The 20,564-nt window shown below is 39.4% G+C and overlaps 1 protein-coding gene across 7 annotated transcripts in view; it reads left to right on the forward strand.

Annotated features, from left to right (window-relative positions):
* kirrel3b (kirre like nephrin family adhesion molecule 3b) overlaps positions 1-20,564 on the forward strand; it is a 587,440-nt gene that overhangs the window by 461,241 nt on the left and 105,635 nt on the right. For all 7 annotated transcript variants that reach the window (XM_061878745.1, XM_061878746.1, XM_061878749.1 and 4 more), the window contains exon 8: positions 5,364-5,469. In XM_061878745.1, coding sequence (XP_061734729.1) covers positions 5,364-5,469 — 106 coding nt within the window. The remainder of the gene's footprint in view (positions 1-5,363; positions 5,470-20,564) is intronic.

Consider the following 20,564-nt stretch of genomic DNA (forward strand, 5'->3'; position numbering starts at 1 on the left):
TGTTAGATATATCCTGTTATACAAGCTGCACACGGGCTACTCTCAAGTAAAGTTCCATTGATATAGTGTGGACTGCAGGTTCAACGTGCAGCAATAGAGGGACTTCAAAACAGTAATTATGGCACCACCTCTTCTTGATAGGTCTTTTTATGGGTCAGTTAGTGTGCTTCACTCATTTGAAGGGAAGATTAATTAGTGCCTGGATTGATGGTAATGTGCATTTATGTCCTCAGAAGTCTCTTGGCAGCTGGACCAGGAGGGGGGAAAAAAAAACAAAGGCTTGGCATGACTGAAAAGTACCGCGCTTTGTGACAATGTGTTGTATCAGTGTGTCTGTTAGCAAAAAAAAAAAAAGAAGGAAAAAAAAAAGAGCCTTGCCATGCCCAGCACCTCCCTTACTCTTTAATGTCTGCCTTGCTGCTCTTCAGCTTCTGGCTAGATTTTTTTTTTTTTTTTTTTTTTTTTTATGACAGTACTCTCCAGCACCGCATCTGTCATTTTTCGCCTTTCGAGAGTCCCTCTGCCCACATTTTTATCCACGCAATTAACCACTTGCATGGCTAAAAACACCCAACGGGGCGACTGACATTGCAGCGCCGAGTGCAGATTGCTTTGACACACACACCCACTTGGCCCTGTAATAGGTGCCTGTAGTCATTGGAAATGGACTAACGGAGAGAGAAAACACACACACATACACTTAGCTGATCGTTAGCAAAAGGAACATAATTGTTTATTGTGGTTTACAGGGTAAATGGAGCTTTTATTTCTGACCTGGCACTGTCGAGGTGGAATCAATGCTGGGAGCAACTTTTTACAATCCATTTTCTGACCTTTTTTTTTTTTCTTTAGTGTGGGTTTAGTGTGAATGTACTGACTTTTTTTCCTTATTTCTCACTAAATGGTAAATGGGTTGTATTAGTATACATACTTGGCCAACCTTGAGACCTCCGGATTCGGGGTATGGGGGGGTGTTTAGGAAGGTAGCAGGGGGTATATATATTTTCAAGTATTTCTTATATATATATATATATATATATATATATATATATATATATATATATATATATATATATACATATATACATATATGTGTATATATGTGTGTGTGTATACATATACACACACATATACATGTATATGTGTATATATATATATATGTGTGTGTGTATACATATACACACATATATGTATGTATATATATATATATGTATATATATCTATATGTATATATATATACATATATATGTATATATATATATATATATATATATTCACACATATATATATATATATATATATATATATATATATATATATATATATATATATATATATATATATATATAATAATCAGTTCATGAATGAGTTATCCGTTCGGCCACCGTGTTCAATGGAGAAGTCTGATCTAAAAAATTTGCAGGCAGCTGCATATCACTTCCCCTTCGAGCTGTCCTGGATGAACTGAAATTATTTTTTTCAATCATTTTGGAACTTGCAAGCGTACTTCTTCTTTTTACTCGCCGTTGCCATGTCTCCGTTATCTATTTGTACATTACTACTTGCCGTAGTTTTCAAGCAATGTATGATGGGAATCCAGATGTTGTGTGTCATTGTATTAACGTGCCGGCTGGAATAAACACATGTTGAGAAATAGCTCCGTGCCTGCCTACTTTATTGGTTATAGATAAACCTATGGATAACGGAGACAAATAATAATCTCCTTTTCAGGTGAGAGAGGACGCTAAAGGCAGTGCCTTTAAGGCACGCCCCCAATATTTTTGTCAGGGCGGAAATCGGGAGAAATTCGGGAGAATGGTTGCCCCGGGAGTTTTTCAGGAGGGGCACTGAAATTCGGGAGTCTCCTAGTAAAATCGTGAGGGTTGGCAAGTATGCTTGTATAGCGCTTTTCTACCTTTTTAAGGAATTCAAAGCGCTTCGACACTATTTCCACATTCACCCATTCACACACTGATGACGGGAGCTGCCAAGCAAGGCACTAACCACGACCCATCAGGAGAAAGGGTGACGTGTCTTGCTCAAGGACGCAACAAACGTGACTAGGATGGTAGAAGGTAGGGATTGAACCAGGAACCCTTAGGTTGCTGGCACAGCCACTCCATCAACTACGCCACGTCGTCCCCTATGTCCAAATTGAATGAAAACTATTGTTTTCATGTTGAGAGAGACATTGTTTATGATTTTCTTCTTTTAATTAGTCTAATTCATTATATCATAAGCCAGGGGTAACAAACGTATGGCCTGAGGGCGTAATCAGGCCCGCGAACAGATTTTATCCGGACCGTGGGATGAGTTTGCTAAGTATAAAAATTAACCTGAAATGTTTTAGTAAAACAAACAGCTGTTCTGAATGTCGCAATATAAATTATTTGTATCTTTGTAGATGATGCGACATATGTACAAAATCATCCACATAATGTTAGTACATCAGTCGAGGAACATGATGAAACTACATAAATAACATACTGTAATTTGATTTTGATTGAAAAAAAATGTATCTTGATTAGAGATGTCCGATAACATCGGGCTGCCGATATTTTCGGCAGATAAATGCTTTAAAATGTAATATCTGAAATTATCGGCATCGGTTTCAAAAAGTAAAACTTATGACTTTTTAAAACGCCGCTGTACTGAGTGGTACACGGACATAGGGAGAAGTACAGAGCCCCAATAAACCTTAAAGGCACTGTATTTGCACGCTGGCCCAGTCACATAATATCTACGTTTTTTCACACACACAAATGAATGCAAAGCATACTTGGTCAACAGCCATACAGGTCACACTGAGGGTAGTCGTATAAACAACGTTGAACACTGTGAACCCACACCAAACAATAATGATGAACATATTTTGAGAGAACATCCGCACCGTTACACAATATAAACACAACAGTAGCTGTGACTGTCACTGGCAGCTCTTGCTTGCCAGTGACAGTCACAACTACGGTACCAGGCTTGCCCAAAGAGGTGCTCTCACCCGTCTTAAACCCAAAAGTGATGTTTTGAAAAAGACTGTAATGTATCGGGCAATCACTTACTGGAATAGACTTCCACAATATCTGCTATCAATCACCAGCATAGTGGGCTTTATGAATAGACTAAAAGGAGAAGTATTGCGTAGAGATTATTCTAGATTGTACCCAATGTCATGACTGTTTTTATTGACTATTGAGTATTTTATTGATTATGGGATAAGCAGCAAAAAATGGATGGATGATACTTTTTCGTCACTTATTGTTTGTCTTTGGTACACTAATGTGTATATTTTAGGCCATTGGTTCTTTGTTTTATTTTTGCAAAAATGTATACAGTATATCTATTTTTATATTGCTAGTTTTATCTTTGGTATGAAAATTATTACGTAACAAAATGTATTAGTTTTTTTTGGGTTCTTTGTTGTTGCTATTTTTGTATTATGACAATTTATTATTGGATCATGTTGTACTGCATTTTAATCTTTTGTTCTGTGGTTGTGTGATGTTTTTTGCCTGGACCCCAGGAAGAATAGTCTCCACTGCGGTGTAGACTAATGGGGATCCTTAATAAACTAAACTAAACTCAACAACAGAAAAAACAGTCAGAAACCCTTGCAGCACTAACTCTTCCGGGACGCTACAATATACCCCCCCCCCCCCCGCTAATGTAATAAAAAACACTTTTTTTTTTCAATAAACTAATTTGTTAAAAAATATATATATTTTTATATATTTAGTTTTGCTTGTTTACAGTGCTTTTTGTGCTTCCCTGCCGTAGAACAGGCAGTGGCGTCCATCATGCCTCTATGAAACTAACTCTGTTTGAATGTAACACATGCCTTTTTTTGTACCATACCCTACTAAATTCTCACAAGAGCGCATTTGGCTGGAGCACTTCCGTCTCTTGAGCTTTGGGGCAGCTGAGCGAGTGCCGAACATCTGCACAGCCACGGGGCAAAAAAAAAAAAAAAAAAAAAAAAAAAAAAAAAATCAGTTTTCCCTGCACATTTTAACCACCCCCACTCGCAACCACACACACACACACAATCCTGTTTGGCGGCACAACAGCAATGTTTGTCTGTTGTTGGGCTGCTCTTCATCCCCATCCAAGTATAGTCCCTTGTTATTATATTAGAAGTGTTGAACACAGAGAGCAAAAGACAGTGCACATTTGAAACAGATGGCAGCACAAGCATCAACACCAAAACCAGTTCTTTACCCGAATGACTAATCCACCGTTCTTGATGCTGTAACACAACACCACAACAACCACAGATGGCAAAAGGTAATGTGGTATTATGCTGAAGCTCTGGCGAGCAAATATTTGCCTCTGAGCCTATATCCATGCAGTAATTGCATTTCTTTAAATAAGTCATGCAATAAAGTATAGTTGGTAAGACACCGTTTTACACCATAAATAATTTGCCTGATTACATTGATGTATGACCAGAAGAGTTTTTCCCCCAGCTGCAAAATACAGCCCGCATCTGTTTCAAAAAACTGCAAAACTCATTCGCCACCTTGCACGTTCACTGTCTGCCTCTACAGGTTTTTTTTTTTTTTTTTTTTTTACTCTTTCACAAGAGACACCATTGATATGGAAATGAACACGCACCTTCAAAAGAAACCCACCTTTCCCAATTAGGATACATTAAGTTGTTTATTCCATTTGCATAATCTGAATGCTTATGTTTCTCTGATGTTGCACATTGTTATATTTGTCGTGGATTTAACCGTGAAATATTCAAATATTTTTTCATAGCAAATTGCCATTTACTCAAGCTGATTACAGAGTCAAGTTTCCCTTTGATTCTCGTCCTAATAATGATTCAAGGTAGCTCTCCTGCTTGAATGCGTACTGTTTATCAGGGTTTAGGTGGGTGGGAGGAAGATTCAAATATGGCCTCAGAGGGCTTAACTTTGGGTAATATATAATAGAAAATACTGTGTTAGCGGCAGAAAAGGATGACGAATACAATTAAGGTGCAGGGAAATGTCATTTATGACAATAGAACTTAAAATGAATGACCTATTTTCTGTGTGTTTTGAACTTTTATCAAAGACTATTGTCACACAAAATGAAATAAATCCAGAACAAAGTCGTAATTACAGAAAAAAAGTTGAAATATTAGGATATAGTCAGCGTTTTAGGAGAACAAATGACTAAGAAATCTTGTAATATTAGAGGCAATAAAGTAGTGTTTTGATATCATGATAGACGTATGACAGGTTGTTTACATATGAGCGGGTAATTTGACATGTCCTGTTTGACATTGGAAATATATATTTTCCAGTGCAGTACACAGAGGGAGGTGTTCAATTGGTCACTGACACTGTAATACATTAGGTTTTATGTATTTCTTTCAGATCTCCCTCTTGTCAATCTCTCAGTGGATCCTCAGCCTGTTCTCGAGGGCAACCTGGTGAGATTCCACTGCTCCGCAAAGGCTAATCCCCCTGTCACGCAGTACAGGTGAGGTCCTCATCACAGTTTATTGTATTCTTCCGTAGATTAAAAACAATGTACTTAAACATATACGTGTGTGTGTGTGTATGTGTGTGTATGTGTGTATATATATATATATATATATATATATATATATATATATATATATATATATATATATATATATATATATATATACTGTATATGTTTATACAGTATGTAGAGTGGGGCAAAAAAGTATTTAGTCAGCCACCGATTGTGCAAGTTCTCCCACTTAAAATGATGACAGAGGTCTGTAATTTTCATCATAGGTACACTTCAACTGTGAGAGACAGAATGTGGAAAAAAAAGTGAGGAATTCACATTGTAGGAATTTTAAAGAATTTATTTGTAAATTATGGTGGAAAATTTGTATTTGGTCAACCATTCAAAGCTCTCACTGATGGAAGGAGGTTTTGTCTCAAAATCTCACGATACATGGCCCCATTCATTCTTTCCTTAACACGGATCAATCGTCCTGTCCCCTTAGCAGAAAAACAGCCCCAAAGCATGATGTTTCCACCCCCATGCTTTACAGTAGATATGGTGTTCTTGGGATGCAACTCAGTATTATTCTTCCTTCAAACTCATCGAGTTGAGTTTATACCAAAAAGTTCTATTTTGGTTTCATCTGACCACATGACATTCTCCCAATCCTCTGCTGTATCATCCATGTATCCATTTTGGCTTTGGGGCTGTTTTTCTGCTAAGGGGACATGACGATTGATCCGTGTTAAGGAAAGAATGAATGGGGCCATGTATCGTGAGATTTTGAGCCAAAACCTCCTTCCATCAGTGAGATCTTTGAATGGTTGACCAAATACTTATTTTTCACCATAATTTACTAATAAATACTTTAAAATCCCTACAATGTGAATTCTTGGATTTTTTTTCACATTCTGTCTCTCACAGTTGAAGTGTACCTATGATGAAAATTACAGACCTCTGCCATCATTTTAAGTGGGAGAACTTGCACAATCGGTGGCTGACTAAATACTTTTTTTCCCCACTGTAAGTATGTATGCATATATATATATATATATATATACATATATATATATATATATATGTACACACACACACATGAGAGCTCCAGAAGATAAAAAATAAGATTCGGAATGCCTTTTTTTTAAATTATTACACAGATTGTATACTGTATGTACTGCACACTGATCAGGTAAGTATTCTAATGAGATCCAATACAAGAGTTGTATCAAAACAAAAGCTAGTTGTTGATAAAGCACATCAAGAAAGTTGTTATTGTTCTTATCATGTGTCAATCATATTTTGGGTATTGAAGTGACTTCCCTGGCAATGTCCATCAACACTGAGATTACTTATTGTTTTAAATGTTTTTTGTAGCAGCTCTTGTATTGGACTAAATGTTGCATATAGGTCATACAAAAAATATGAGTGTAGCCTTTTCCAAAATGTGTTATTTTGCAGTAGAAATGAAGTGATTGTGCAGCTATCTGGTCAATATGTCAAGGAATCCAGTATGTTTTCTGTTTTAGAAAGATTGTTTTTTGTTGAAGTGTATTGTGTGATGACAGCTTGGCCCCACCAGCATGTGCTTGTGTTATAAAGTAGTCGTACACGGGGTGCAGTTGGACTGCTTGCTTTTATTACTTCTATTTCAAATTTGTCCTTTCCAGTTTTTAAATATGATGAGTGGATATTAAATCTGCCTACACACACTGTAAAAGAGCAATGGTGAACTGATTTGTCAAGAGATGTTTTTGTTTTTTTTTCCCCTGTGTGGGAGTTTTTATTTTTTATTTTTTTAAACACGGCGAAAAATAAATGGAATGAAATCGATAGCAAAGGGATTTGGCCGGCCATGAATCGTGTAATGGTACTGGGAAATGAAATGGATGTACAGCACGTTCACAGGTGGCAAAACAGAGATGTTGCCTTTTTGATGGATTCTGCCCGTTTGAAAAAAAGAGGAGGTGGAGGGCCGGCGATGGTGTCGAAAACAAGGGTTTGTATTTGATTGTGTAGGTGCACGGCAGAGACGGGATGTCTATTGCGCCTGCGAAGAGATTTCACCTCCATTGTTATGAGACCGGATCAATGCTTGAAGTACAATTCCCCTCCCGGGTATCTAGAGCTAACATGCACTGGCTGTTGTGATTACTTTTTTATACGTCTGCACCAGCAGCATCCGTGCTTGGGGGCCTTTTGGCTTTTGGGTTGCCCAATACTTCGTCCGTGCGTCTGTTCCTCAATGCCTGTTGGGACACTTGTGGACTTTTCAACACATGTTGGGATTATCGTTTTGTCATGAGGATTTAGTAGAATAATCCTATGAGAAGTTTTTGAAACCTCTCTATTGTGGGGCATTGCTGGAAATATAAGTTGCCACGACTGAGATTGGTCGGATAGTGCACTGCAAAAAGTCAGTGTTCAAAAACAAAACAAAAAATACAAAAATTAGGGGTATTTTATTTCAACAAAGCAAAATTATCTGCTTATAGAACAAGAAAATGTGGCTTTTAGTTATGAGACACAATTGTGTCAAAATCCTGATTTTTTTTCATGCTTGAAGAAATAAATTATTACTTTAAAAATGTAGTTTTATACTTTTGAGTGTTGATGACACAGCTTTGCAACATTCGATATTCTAGTTTCAAGCATGTTTTACTCAATAAAGGTCATGGAAACTCAGCAACAAGCTTGTATGTCTTACTAAGACATTCAGTTATGAGTGGCACTATGTTATACACCCCGCGAGCACCAAACCCTCTCCCTGCGTGGTTGAGGTGGGCGGGGTTTGGTGCTCGCGGGGTGTATAACAGTCAGGAAGTGTCATGGATGCAAAGGAGTCTGGGTATTTGTTGTGTTGTGTTACTGTGAGGATTTTCTCCCGAAATGTGTTTGTCATTCTTCTTTTGTGAGAGTTCACAATGTGGCGCATATTAGTAGGAGTGTTAAAGTTGTTTATATCACAACCGTCAGTGTACTCTGTGTACCCAGTATGCCTTCCAGTCGGTGTGCGTGCATCCGCGGAAGTCTATCACAACATGTTGCTGGACTGGCAAGCAGTTTGTACATGTTGTAGAAGGTGTTTAAGGCAATGGCATCATAGCATGCCCTTATTCTTGTCATCTAGATGGCCACCAGCAGATATTGGCGAGAATAGTTGCGGCTCCCATTGTCTTCCTCATTTTGTGAAACGAGTCGAAATGGCTCTTTGAGCGGTAAAGGTTGCCAACCCCTGTTCTATCAGAACACCCCTAAGCACTAATACAGTGTATGGTTGAAAAGTCGTGAGCTTTTTACTGACTGCAATTACTACTTTTTGTATTAATGAAATCTGGGTCTTAATTTCAATTTCAATGCAAACAGGAAGTAAAATGGCAATTCCAGTTCAAATTGAAGGAAGTACATTTGAATTTCAGAATTATAATTTTGGTGTATTCTACAATCTTGCAGATTTAGATTGTTTTTTTTATTTATTTATTGGGTAATTGTATTAGTAATGTTTTTTTTTTTAAAAAAACAACTGCATAGCTTAATGCCTATTTTAGGAAAAACAGTTTAAATAAATAATGCTTGTTCTACCTGCCATAATCATCATTCTTGTATCCAAATAAATACACGCCAACCTTGAAATTCTACTCTAAATGTGTGTATTAATTAAACAATAAAACATCTCTACTGTTTGCCACCCACACAACACCGTTTGTGTATTCCTAGTATTTACTCAATTTGTATACATTTTTGAAAGCTTTGTTCTCATCGAATAAATCGATTATTAGTTGCAGCCCTATTTACAGTATTTTCATACATGACCGTTTTAAATTTTTCACAAAAATGTCACTATAACCCTTCTGTACACATTGTATTTTAATTACAAAAAAACATTGTAAATACTCAATTAAGAATAAAAAGCAAACTCTTAAAAACTGATCATTTAAATTGACTTGTACATTAAAATGGTGGAAAGAAATACTTAATATCTCTCTTAATTTTTTAAAGGTGAACTGCACCTTTTGTTGGAATGTTGCCCACCGTCATAATCATTATGAAATATATGACGACAGACATTTTTTTTTAATACTTTCTAAATATTAAATTAATGGGCTCAAAAGGTCTGCTTGCAATAAAGCTTATAGTCATTCAATTCTGCCTGTAGAGAGCCTAAAAAAACATCCAAACACCTGATTGATTGATAAGTCGGGGTCCGCGTAAATCAATTCATGGTAGGGTTTCGTATACATATTATATTTGTATATATGTAAAGTAATAACTGGCACATGTATAATAACATTTATTATTTACATATTTTGATAATTTTAAGCATACATATTGCAATAATTGAAAAAAACGCATCACAGTGTTCGCTTTTTTAATTTCCCATCACTGATTTCTGCTCAAAAACATAATAACACATCACTTACTGTATAATGTCTGCCGTCATTAGGATGCAGACTGCTGGGATCTAGATGAAAATGGTCTCATAATCAGAAACAGGGTTGTTCTCGCCAGTTCCAGGCCCTAAATGGCTGTCAAAGAGTCCCAACTTGTCAGATTATATCCTCAGCCATCTACTTTTCAAGTGCGAGGCATGATTTATGATCTAGAATAAACTTTCAGGGAGCGAGGTAAAGTGAAAGCAGCAGAACATTTGATGTAAACCTAGGCACACAGGAAGCAATCAAGGTGCTGCTATAAATAGTTTGTCTGTATTAGCGCTTATAACAATATCACTGATATTTGGCTACTATTCAAGTCAGGAAATGTAAATTGAGTATTATTGGTGCTTTTTAAAATTGTTATTCATTGGATTTTATGGGCGTAATAGTGGAGCTCCCAATGGCTTTGTTGTAAGCAGACTTTTATTTACATTTATTTAAGAGTTAGAATGCATTAAAAACATGTATCCTTTATCATGTCTTTCATAATGATTGCAAGCACAGTTCCTATTTAACTTTGAGTATTTTAAAATAAACGGAATGTTTGAATTGGAATTTCTCTTAGTTGCATATAATTAAATTCCACGTCCTGTAATTCCAATTTACCTTCCTATGGGGCGCAGCCAGTTCAATTAAACGTATTCATAATTACTTAATGGGGACGGCGTGGCGAAGTTGGGAGAGTGGCCGTGCCAGCAATCTGAGGGTTACTGGTTCAATCCCCACCTTCTACCATCCTAGTCACATCCGTTGTGTCCTTGGGCAAGACACTTCACCCTTTCTCCTGATGGGTCCTGGTTAGAGCCTTGCATGGCAGCTCCCGCCGTCATTGTGTGAATGGGTGAATGTGGAAATTCTGTCAAAGGCTCCTTAAAAAGGGGCAGAAAAGCGCTATACAAGTACAACCATTTACCATTTAATTGACATGCCAATTCAATTGTGCAGATTTCACCTAAACTGACATTTAAGTCGGACTGCATGACTTTGGTGGTTTATAAAAACTTGGCTCGGTTCAGTAGATCCTACAACAGATTGAAAATATGCAAATTTAAAAAAATATAAAAAATATAAGTTGAACTTTTTGAACTCACACTGGCATTCGCTGCAGCGCTTTGGACATTTGTCATTTTTTCTTATGATTTTAGTTTTGAAAACACAGATAACAGGTGTTGCCACCTCCGTCTCTATCAATTCCCTGTGCTGTCTGGAATTTTGTGACTAAGGCAGTAAGATTCACCATTATCCAGACAGACCACTGACTTTTGATACTTCAAGGTTACTCACACAGATAGCGCTTCTATTTCATCGCCTCCCGTTTAGATTTATCTGCAGTTTATATAAGCACTTCGCCATTCAACGCACCATTGCCGTTTGGAGGTGGATGGCAGACTGGGGATTTTGGGGCGCTCTTAAAGCCCGTCTGAGAGAGCCCCTCACCCACAAACGCACCCTCTGGAGAGCATTACGGGAAGAGGGCAGGAAGCTGATCATGCAGTGTGGGGCTATTATTCAGTGCTAATACACTCTGTCTACCCCAGATCAGATAAAGCACAAGGACAGAGTAGTTCTTAGATGAATGGCCTCTTTTCCATCCCCGGGAGAGCCATCCATTCCCAGTGTGCACTGCACCACTTTGCTGTCCTCCACTTGGACGGACACTTGAAACGAGGGGCTCAGACAGTGGCTACAGTAGTCACATAACGTGGTGACGAGCATGGCAGTCACATCAATCAATCCAACTTTTCTCAAAATGAAAAAAAAGTCTAGTCTCAGTACCTTACAAGTCAGTACGTCTTTCACATTTCAACAAGCGTCTCTACCACAGTATATCTTCTCAAGGGACAACACTTTGCAATGTCGAGGTTGTGCAAAGTTGCGCAAATATAACCAATCCCGTGAACTCTCAACTTTGTCTAAAGCATGGGTGTCAAACTCTGGCCCGCGGGCCAAATTAACATTAGAGCTGGCCCGCCGCTGTAACACCGCATTCACCACTAATACTCACACTCGTCAACCCTCCCGATTTTCCCGGGAGACTCCCAAAGTTCAGTGCCCCTCCTGAATTTCTCCCGATTTCCACACGGACAATAACATTGGGGGCGGGCCGTAAAAGTACTGCCTTTGGCGTTCTCTACATGTCGCCACGTCCGCTTTTCCTCCATATAAACAACGTGCCGGCCCACCCACATAATATATGCGGCTCATACACACACACAAGTGTATGCAAGGCATACTTGGTCAACAGCCATACAGGTCACACTGAGGGTAGCCGTATAAACAACTTTAACACTGTTACAAATATACGCCACACTGTGAACCCACAGCAAGCAAGAATGACAAACACATTTCGGGAGAACATCCGCATCGTAACACAACATAAACACAACCGAACAAATACCCAGAACCCCTTGCATCACTAACTCTTCCGGGATGCTACAATATACACCCGCTCTACCACCAAACCCCGCCCCAACTCAAACCAGCCGCCGAAAAGAGGCATTCAATTTGTATTTTTATTTTATTTGATATGTGTTAATTATTATTATTTAAAACTCGATTTTGCATGTCACTATAAAGTTATATAAGCCTTGCTTGGTCAATATTCAATGCAAAACTTTTTTGGGTCCCTATTAAAGGATTAATTTGTTCAACCTCGGCCTGCGGCTTCGTTCAGTTTTAAATTTTGGCCCACTCTGTATTTGAGTTTGACACCCCTGGTCTTAAGGCTGCAACTTCGCCTCACATGTTGGCCAATCAGCGTCATTTTCGGCAATCAAATCAGTTTCTTAGCGACACTTTCTTGTACAGCCAAAGCAGGAACAACGAGAGCTAACAATATTTCAACTTTTTGTTGATCAAACCACACAATTGTCATCCTCGGCGTAGCTCAGACCTTCTTCCGGTTCCTGTTCAAGGCAATAAGCCGTCTGGTTAAAGTAATATACACACATTTAGCTCACTTCTTATTTTACCTGTAATCATATATTTATTTAATGTGTATTTAGCCAAGAACAGATTTTCATTTACAATGCTGACCTTAGGGCTGGGCGATATAGCCTTTTTTTAATATCTCAATATTTTTAGGCCATATCGCGATAGACGATATATATTTCGATATTTTGCCTTAGCCTTGAATTAACACTTGATGCAAATAATCACACCTGTATGATAATTATGTGTCAACATTAAAACATTTTTGTTCATACTGCATTAATAAATGCTCATTTTAAACTTTCGCGCAGAGAGGGAAATCACAACTAAGTCAATTGACCAAAACTGATTTTATTAAACAGTTATTAACCAGTGGCACAAACATTCATTTATTTTTCCAAAACAGAAAGTGCAAGATTGTCAGAGACATTTTAAAACAAGCTATTAGTGCACTTTTGTGCATGATGTCACTAAGATGACCTATCAAAACAACACTAAATTAAAATGCACTTTTTTGTACAGAACGGCACTACAATAGTTTGAAACAAATAAAGTGCACTTTTGTGCATGATGTCACACAAGATAATTCAATAACTGTCAAATAAAAATGAACTGCATACTAAAAAATAAAATCGCTATGTGGTAGGTTACTGCGGACATTATCTCATTGTGTTGTTGACTATTTTTTTCATATTGTGTTGATGTGGAAATGGTTGCTGCGGCATTTTGTTGGTGTGGCACCGAATGGTGATGTTGACATGCGGAGTAAGCACTCTTCATTCTCTAGCAGGTGAATTTTCAAATGATGCTACGTATTAGCAGTAATGTTACTTTTTGTATCAACGCTTTTGCCCCACACTTGACAAATTACGGTTGTCTGTTTGACATATTCCCACTTGAAACCAAACCACCACCAGACGATCGACCCCCTGCTCTTTTTCTTGGGAATTAATTATTCCTTCATTTGTTACCAGATTTGCACCTTCTTTCTCTCGTATTACCACTCGCACCACAGCTAACGTTACCCATGCTGCTACCTCTCTGCTCCGCCAGGGTGTATACGTATCTGACGTGTGTAAGAAGGTGCACTTGCTGTCTGTGAGAAGGAGAGACAACAAAGGGTGGGAAGAGCCTGTGGTGTAATGCCAGCAGCCAAAAGCAACTGCGTGAGAACATATACTCGAATATCACGATATAGTCATTTTCTAAATCGCACAGAGACAATCGCACTATCAACACCGTGTATGGTGCGGATGGTGTTCTGCTGACTTCGACTGCGGATGTTGTGGATCGGTGGAGGGAATACTTCGAAGACCTCCTCAATCCCACCAACACGTCTTCCTTTGAGGAAGCGGTGCCTGGGGAATCTGTGGTGGACTCTCCTATTTCTGGGGCTGAGGTCGCTGAGGTAGTTAAAAAGTTCCTCGGCGGCAAGGCCCCGGGGGTGGATGAGATCCGCCCGGAGTTCCTTAAGGCTCTGGATGCTGTGGGGCTGTCTTGGTTGACAAGACTCTGCAGCATCGCGTGGACATCGGGGGCGGTACCTCTGGATTGGCAGACCGGGGTGGTGGTCCCTCTCTTTAAGAAGGGGGACCGGAGGGTGTGTTCCAAGTATCGTGGGATCACACTCCTCAGCCTTCCCGGTAAGGTTTATTCAGGTGTACTGGGGAGGAGGCTTCGCCGGATAGTCGAACCTCGGATTCAGGAGGAACAGTGTGGTTTTCGTCCTGGTCGTGGAACTGTGGACCAGCTCTATACTCTCGGCAGGGTTTTTGAGGGTGCATGGGAGTTTGCCCAACCAGTCTACATGTGCTTTGTGGACTTGGAGAAGGCATTCGACCGTGTCCCTCGGGAAGTCCTGTGGGGAGTGCTCAGAGAGTATGGGGTACCGGACTGTCTTATTGTGGCAGTCCGCTCCCTGTATGATCAGTGTCAGAGCTTGGTCCGCATTGCTGGCAGTAAGTCGGACACGTTTCCAGTGAGGGTTGGACTCCGGCAAGGCTGTCCTTTGTCACCGATTCAGTTCATAACTTTTATGGACAGAATTTCTAGGCGCAGCCAAGGCGTTGAGGGGATCCGGTTTGGTGGCCACGGGATTAGGTCTCTGCTTTTTGCAGATGATGTGGTCCTGATGGCTTCATCTGACCGGGATCTTCAGCTCTCACTGGATCGGTTCGCAGCCGAGTGTGAAGCGACCGGAATGAGAATCAGCACCTCCAAGTCCGAGTCCATGGTTCTCTCCCGGAAAAGGGTGGAGTGCCATCTCCGGGTTGGGGAGGAGACCCTGCCCCAAGTGGAGGAGTTCAAGTACCTAGGAGTCTTGTTCACGAGTGGGGGAAGAGTGGATCGTGAGATCGACAGGCGGATCGGTGCGGCGTCTTCAGTAATGCGGACGTTGTATCGATCCGTTGTGGTGAAGAAGGAGCTGAGCCGGAAGGCAAAGCTCTCAATTTACCGGTCGATCTACGTTCCCATCCTCACCTATGGTCATGAGCTTTGGGTCATGACCGAAAGGATAAGATCACGGGTACAAGCGGCCGAAATGAGTTTCCTCCGCCGTGTGGCGGGGCTCTCCCTTAGAGATAGGGTGAGAAGCTCTGCCATCCGGGAGGAGCTCAACGCAAAGCCGCTGCTCCTCCACATCGAGAGGAGCCAGATGAGGTGGTTTGGGCATCTGGTCAGGATGCCACCCGAACGCCTGCCTAGGGAGGTGTTTAGGGCACGTCCAGCTGGTAGGAGGCCACGGGGAAGACCCAGGACACGTTGGGAAGACTATGTCTCCCGGCTGGCCTGGGAACGCCTCGGGATCCCCCGGGAAGAGCTAGACGAAGTGGCTGGAGATAGGGAAGTCTGGGCTTCCCTGCTTAGGCTGCTGCCCCCGCGACCCGACCTCGGATGAGCGGAAGATGATGGATGGATGGATGGATGGATGGCACAGAGACAAACCCGTGATATATCGAGTACATCGATATATCGCCCAGCCCTAGCTGACCTTGCATTCACTTGTCAAATATGTTAATTTCCCAACAACAATTCTCCCGTCCAAAGGCAAAACCCAGTAACTCAATTTCGGTCAAAACCGAGCTGATAATAATTTTGGAGTTACTAGGTGATATGCTTTACATTTGTGTATGCGATATTGTAATTTGTTCCGCAAGTAAGCTGTTACGCGCGTGGCAGGACCTAGCAACTACCACATAACCGCGTGGATACAACAGAAAAACCTAGTATCTCAAGGGTATCTCTAGAAGTGAGTTACTAGGTTCTGCTTTTGGACGGGAGAATTAGCGCTATAAATTGCTCTCAACAGTTCACAAAAAGATGGACATGCACTTTTTGAAGCGTAAAACTTACGTAGAGAATGTCTGCAGCTTGTGGACAACAGAGCAGACAACGAAATATAAGGAAGCCTCCGGTGTTGTTGTTTTTTTTGTATATTTTTAATTATCACTGTTTTGAGTAAAAATTAATTAAAACTGAACAGTAATTTGACAATGTGCTCTAAGCATGTGCTTTTACTGCCATGTTTTATAATATTGAGTTAATTGGGTTATTGGCTTCACGGTGGAAGAAGGGTTAGTGCGTCTGCCTCACAATACGAAGGTCCTGCAGTCCTGGGTTCAAATCCAGGCTCGGGATCTTTCTGTGTGGAGTTTGCATGTTCTCCCCGTGAATGCGTGGGTTCCCTCCGGGTACTCCGGCTTCCTCCAACCTCCAAAGACATGCACCTGGGGATAGGTTGATTGGCAACACTAAATTGGCCCTAGTGTGTGAATGTGAGTGTGAATGTTGTCTGTCTATCTGTGTTGGCCCTGCGATGAGGTGGCGACTTGTCCAGGGTGTACCCCGCCTTCTGCCCGATTGTAGCTGAGATAGGCGCCAGCGCCCCCCGCGAATCCACAAGGGAATAAGCGGTAGAAAATGGATGGATGGATGGGTTATTATTGAGTTTAATTGCCAGTAATATTCTTGCTTGCACATTATGTACTTACTTAGAGGGTGTAAAAAGTAATTCCCCCCAAATACGTTTTATTATTTTACACTGTACTCCTGTTAAGGATATACATTATCTCAAATACTTAAAGTATCAAAAGTCGATATTTTGATTTGAGAATCAAGATTAGGGCAAACTCTGGTATCAGCGGTGTCGATATCACTAGCTTAAAGTGGAATGTTTAGATACACTACTTGTTTCAAAGTGAACCCATCGAACCATGGAGCGACTCAGCATTCCCGTCTTCATTACTTTCTATTTTGGACAACCCCCCCAAATTCATGGACTGATGGACACATTGAACTTTTCTGCTTTCTCTGCCCTTTCCCTATTTCGAGGGTGAAGAATTCTTTGTCGAAGCTCATTCTTGCAGAGGATCATTCGGAAAATTGATCGTTTGCGACATTGACTGACTTATCAAAGCAACTTGAAAAAATTGAGACCAACGCTGTAAAATTGACCTGTGACCAGTTTTAATACATCTTGTTAAATTCTACTTGACCCAACCTTTGACCGTTCAACAAAATACCACAGGTTCAGTCCAACCAGACGTTGCAAGGGAACAGGTGAATGGAACATTGCATACAATAAAATAGCACTGCCATTTGTTTGAGCTACTTTTTTTCTGTAAACTATTTTATACCGCTATGGTTTTGAATTTATTCTAAACTTAAGGGTTCCTGGTTCAATCCCCACCTTCTACCAACCTCGTCACGTCCGTTCTGTCCTTGAGCAAGACACTTCACCCTTGCTCCTGATGGGTCATGGTTAGGGCCTTGCATGGCAGCTCCCGCCATGAGTGTGTGAATGTGTGTGTAAATGGATGAATGTGGAAATTGCGTCAAAGCGCTTTGAGTACCTTGAAGGTAGAAAAGTGCTATACAACCCATTATTTTCTGACTAATGGCGACATCTTGTCAAAATCAATGCTATGTTTGTGCTGAAAAATGTTTTGTTTGTTATAGTTTTTGTGTTAACTTTTAATGTGTTATTTTGGAGTTATTTTTCATACCCGTCCCATGTTTTTAACGTTTTTGTTATTCATAACTAGCCAGCAACCCACCCCTTTTCATCCCAACCTTGTCAAAATTTCCCCAATCTTTTCACATTCATTTGTGCTCTGTTTTATAAGTCTAACTATTATAGTTTTGATATATGGGGCGGGTTTTTAGTAATAACACGTTAAAAACATAAAGACCCTAAGAGACAAAAAAACATGTTGCGGCACAAATTTAGTTTTAACAAGTGGGACAAGTTTGAGGAGATGTTGACGGGGTGGGGGTGTTGGATGATGTCAATAATCAGAAAATATATTTTAGAATAACTGTGTGCCATTAGTGTGTGAATGCGTGTGTGAATGGATTAATAAGGAAATTGTGTCAAAGCGCTTTGAGTACCTTGAAGGTAGAAAAGCGCTATACAAATATAACCCATTTTTTTCTGAATAGTGGCAACATTTTGTCAAAATATCTGCTATGTTTTTGCTGAAAAATGCTTTGTTTGTTATAGTTTGTGTATTAACTTTTAGTGCAGGGGTCGGGAACCTTTTTGGCTGAGAGAGCCATGAAAGCCAAATATTTTAAAATGTATTTCCGTGAGAGCCATATAATATTTGTTTTAACACTGTATACAACTAATTGCGTGCATTTTTAAATAAGATCAACATTTTTAGCGTATAATAATTATCTTATTCTTTTTGATAACATTGTTTTTCTGAAGCTAACCAATAATAAATCAAATAATTCTTACCATTAATGCGACTTCTTAAACAGGCAGGTAGAGAAACGGATGGATGAATTAAAATTCCTGAGAAACTTTTATATTTTGAACGTTATTTTTAACACTGTGATTACCAGCGGAATTATTCATTACTTTTCATGTTCAGCAATGTCAGCTAAGATTTATCTGAGAGCCAGATGCAGTCATCAAAAGAGCCACATCTGGCTCTAGAGCCAAAGGTTCCCTACCCCTGTTTTAGTGTGTGTTATTTGTAGTTATTTTTCATACCCGTCCCATGTTTTTAACGTTTTTGTTATTCATAACTAGCCAGCAACCCACCCCTTTTCACCCCAACCTTGTCAAAATTTCCCCAATCTTTTCACATTCATTTGTGCTCTGTTTTATAAGTCTAACTATTATAGTTTTGATATATGGGGCGGGTTTTTAGTAAAAACACGTTAAAAACATAAAGACCCTAAGAGACAAAAAAACATGTTGCGAAACAAATTTAGTTTTAACAAGTGGGACAAGTTTGAGGAGATGTTGACGGGGTGGGGGGGTTGGATGATGTCAATAATCAGAAAATATATTTTAGAATAACTGTGTGCCATTAGTGTGTGAATGCGTGTGTGAATGGATTAATAAGGAAATTGTGTCAAAGCGCTTTGAGTACCTTGAAGGTAGAAAAGCGCTATACAAATATAACCCATTTTTTTCTGACTAGTGGCGACATTTTGTCAAAATATCTGCTATGTTTTTGCTGAAAAATGTTTTGTTTGTTATAGTTTGTGTATTAACTTTTAGTGCAGGGGTCAGGAACCTTTTTGGCTGAGAGCCATGAAAGCCAAATATTTTAAAATGTATTTCCGTGAGAGCCATATAATATTTGTTTTAACACTGTATACAACTAATTCCGTGCATTTTTAAGTAAGATCAACATTTTTAGCGTATAATAATTATCTTATTCTTTTTGATAACATTGTTTTTCTGAAGCTAACCAATAATAAATCAAATAATTCTTACCATTAATGCGACTTCTTAAACAGGCAGGTAGAGAAACGGATGGATGAATTAAAATTCCTGAGAAACTTTTATATTTTGAACGTTATTTTTAACACTGTGATTACCAGCGGAATTATTCATTACTTTTCATGTTCAGCAATGTCAGCTAAGATTTATCTGAGAGCCAGATGCAGTCATCAAAAGAGCCACATCTGGCCCTAGAGCCAAAGGTTCCCTACCCCTGTTTTAGTGTGTGTTATTTGTAGTTATTTTTCATACCCGTCCCATGTTTTTAACGTTTTTGTTATTCATAACTAGCCAGCAACCCACCCCTTTTCACCCCAACCTTGTCAAAATTTCCCCAATCTTTTCACATTCATTTGTGCTCTGTTTTATAAGTCTAACTATTATAGTTTTGATACATGGGGTGGGTTTTTAGTAATAACACGTTAAAAACATAAGTACCCTAAGAGACAAAAAAACATGTTGCGGCACAAATTTAGTTTTAACAACTGGGACAAGTTTGAGGAGATGTTGACAGGGTGGGGGGGGGGGGGGGGTTGGATGATGTCAATAATCAGAAAATGTATTTTAGAATAACTGTGTGCCATTAGTGTGTGAATGTGTGTGTAAATGGATGAATAAGGAAATTGTGTCAAAGCGCTTTGAGTACCTTGAAGGTAGAAAAGCGCTATACAAATATAACCCATTTTTTCTGACTAGTGGCGACATTTTGTCAAAATATCTGCTATGTTTTTGCTGAAAAATGTTTTGTTTGTTATAGTTTTTGTATTAACTTTTAGTCTGTGTTATTGGTGTTATTATTCATACCCATCCCATGTTTTTAACGTTTTTGTTATTCATAACTAGCCTGCAACCCACCCCTTTTCTCCCCGATCTTGTCAAAATTTCCCCAATCTTTTCGCATTCATTTGTGCTCTGTTTTATAAGTCTAACTATTATAGTTTTGATATATGGGGCGGGTTTTTAGTAATAACACGTTAAAAACATAAGGA

The sequence above is a fragment of the Nerophis ophidion genome, linkage group LG18 (genome assembly GCF_033978795.1).
Source record: "Nerophis ophidion isolate RoL-2023_Sa linkage group LG18, RoL_Noph_v1.0, whole genome shotgun sequence".
NCBI lineage: Eukaryota > Metazoa > Chordata > Actinopteri > Syngnathiformes > Syngnathidae > Nerophis > Nerophis ophidion.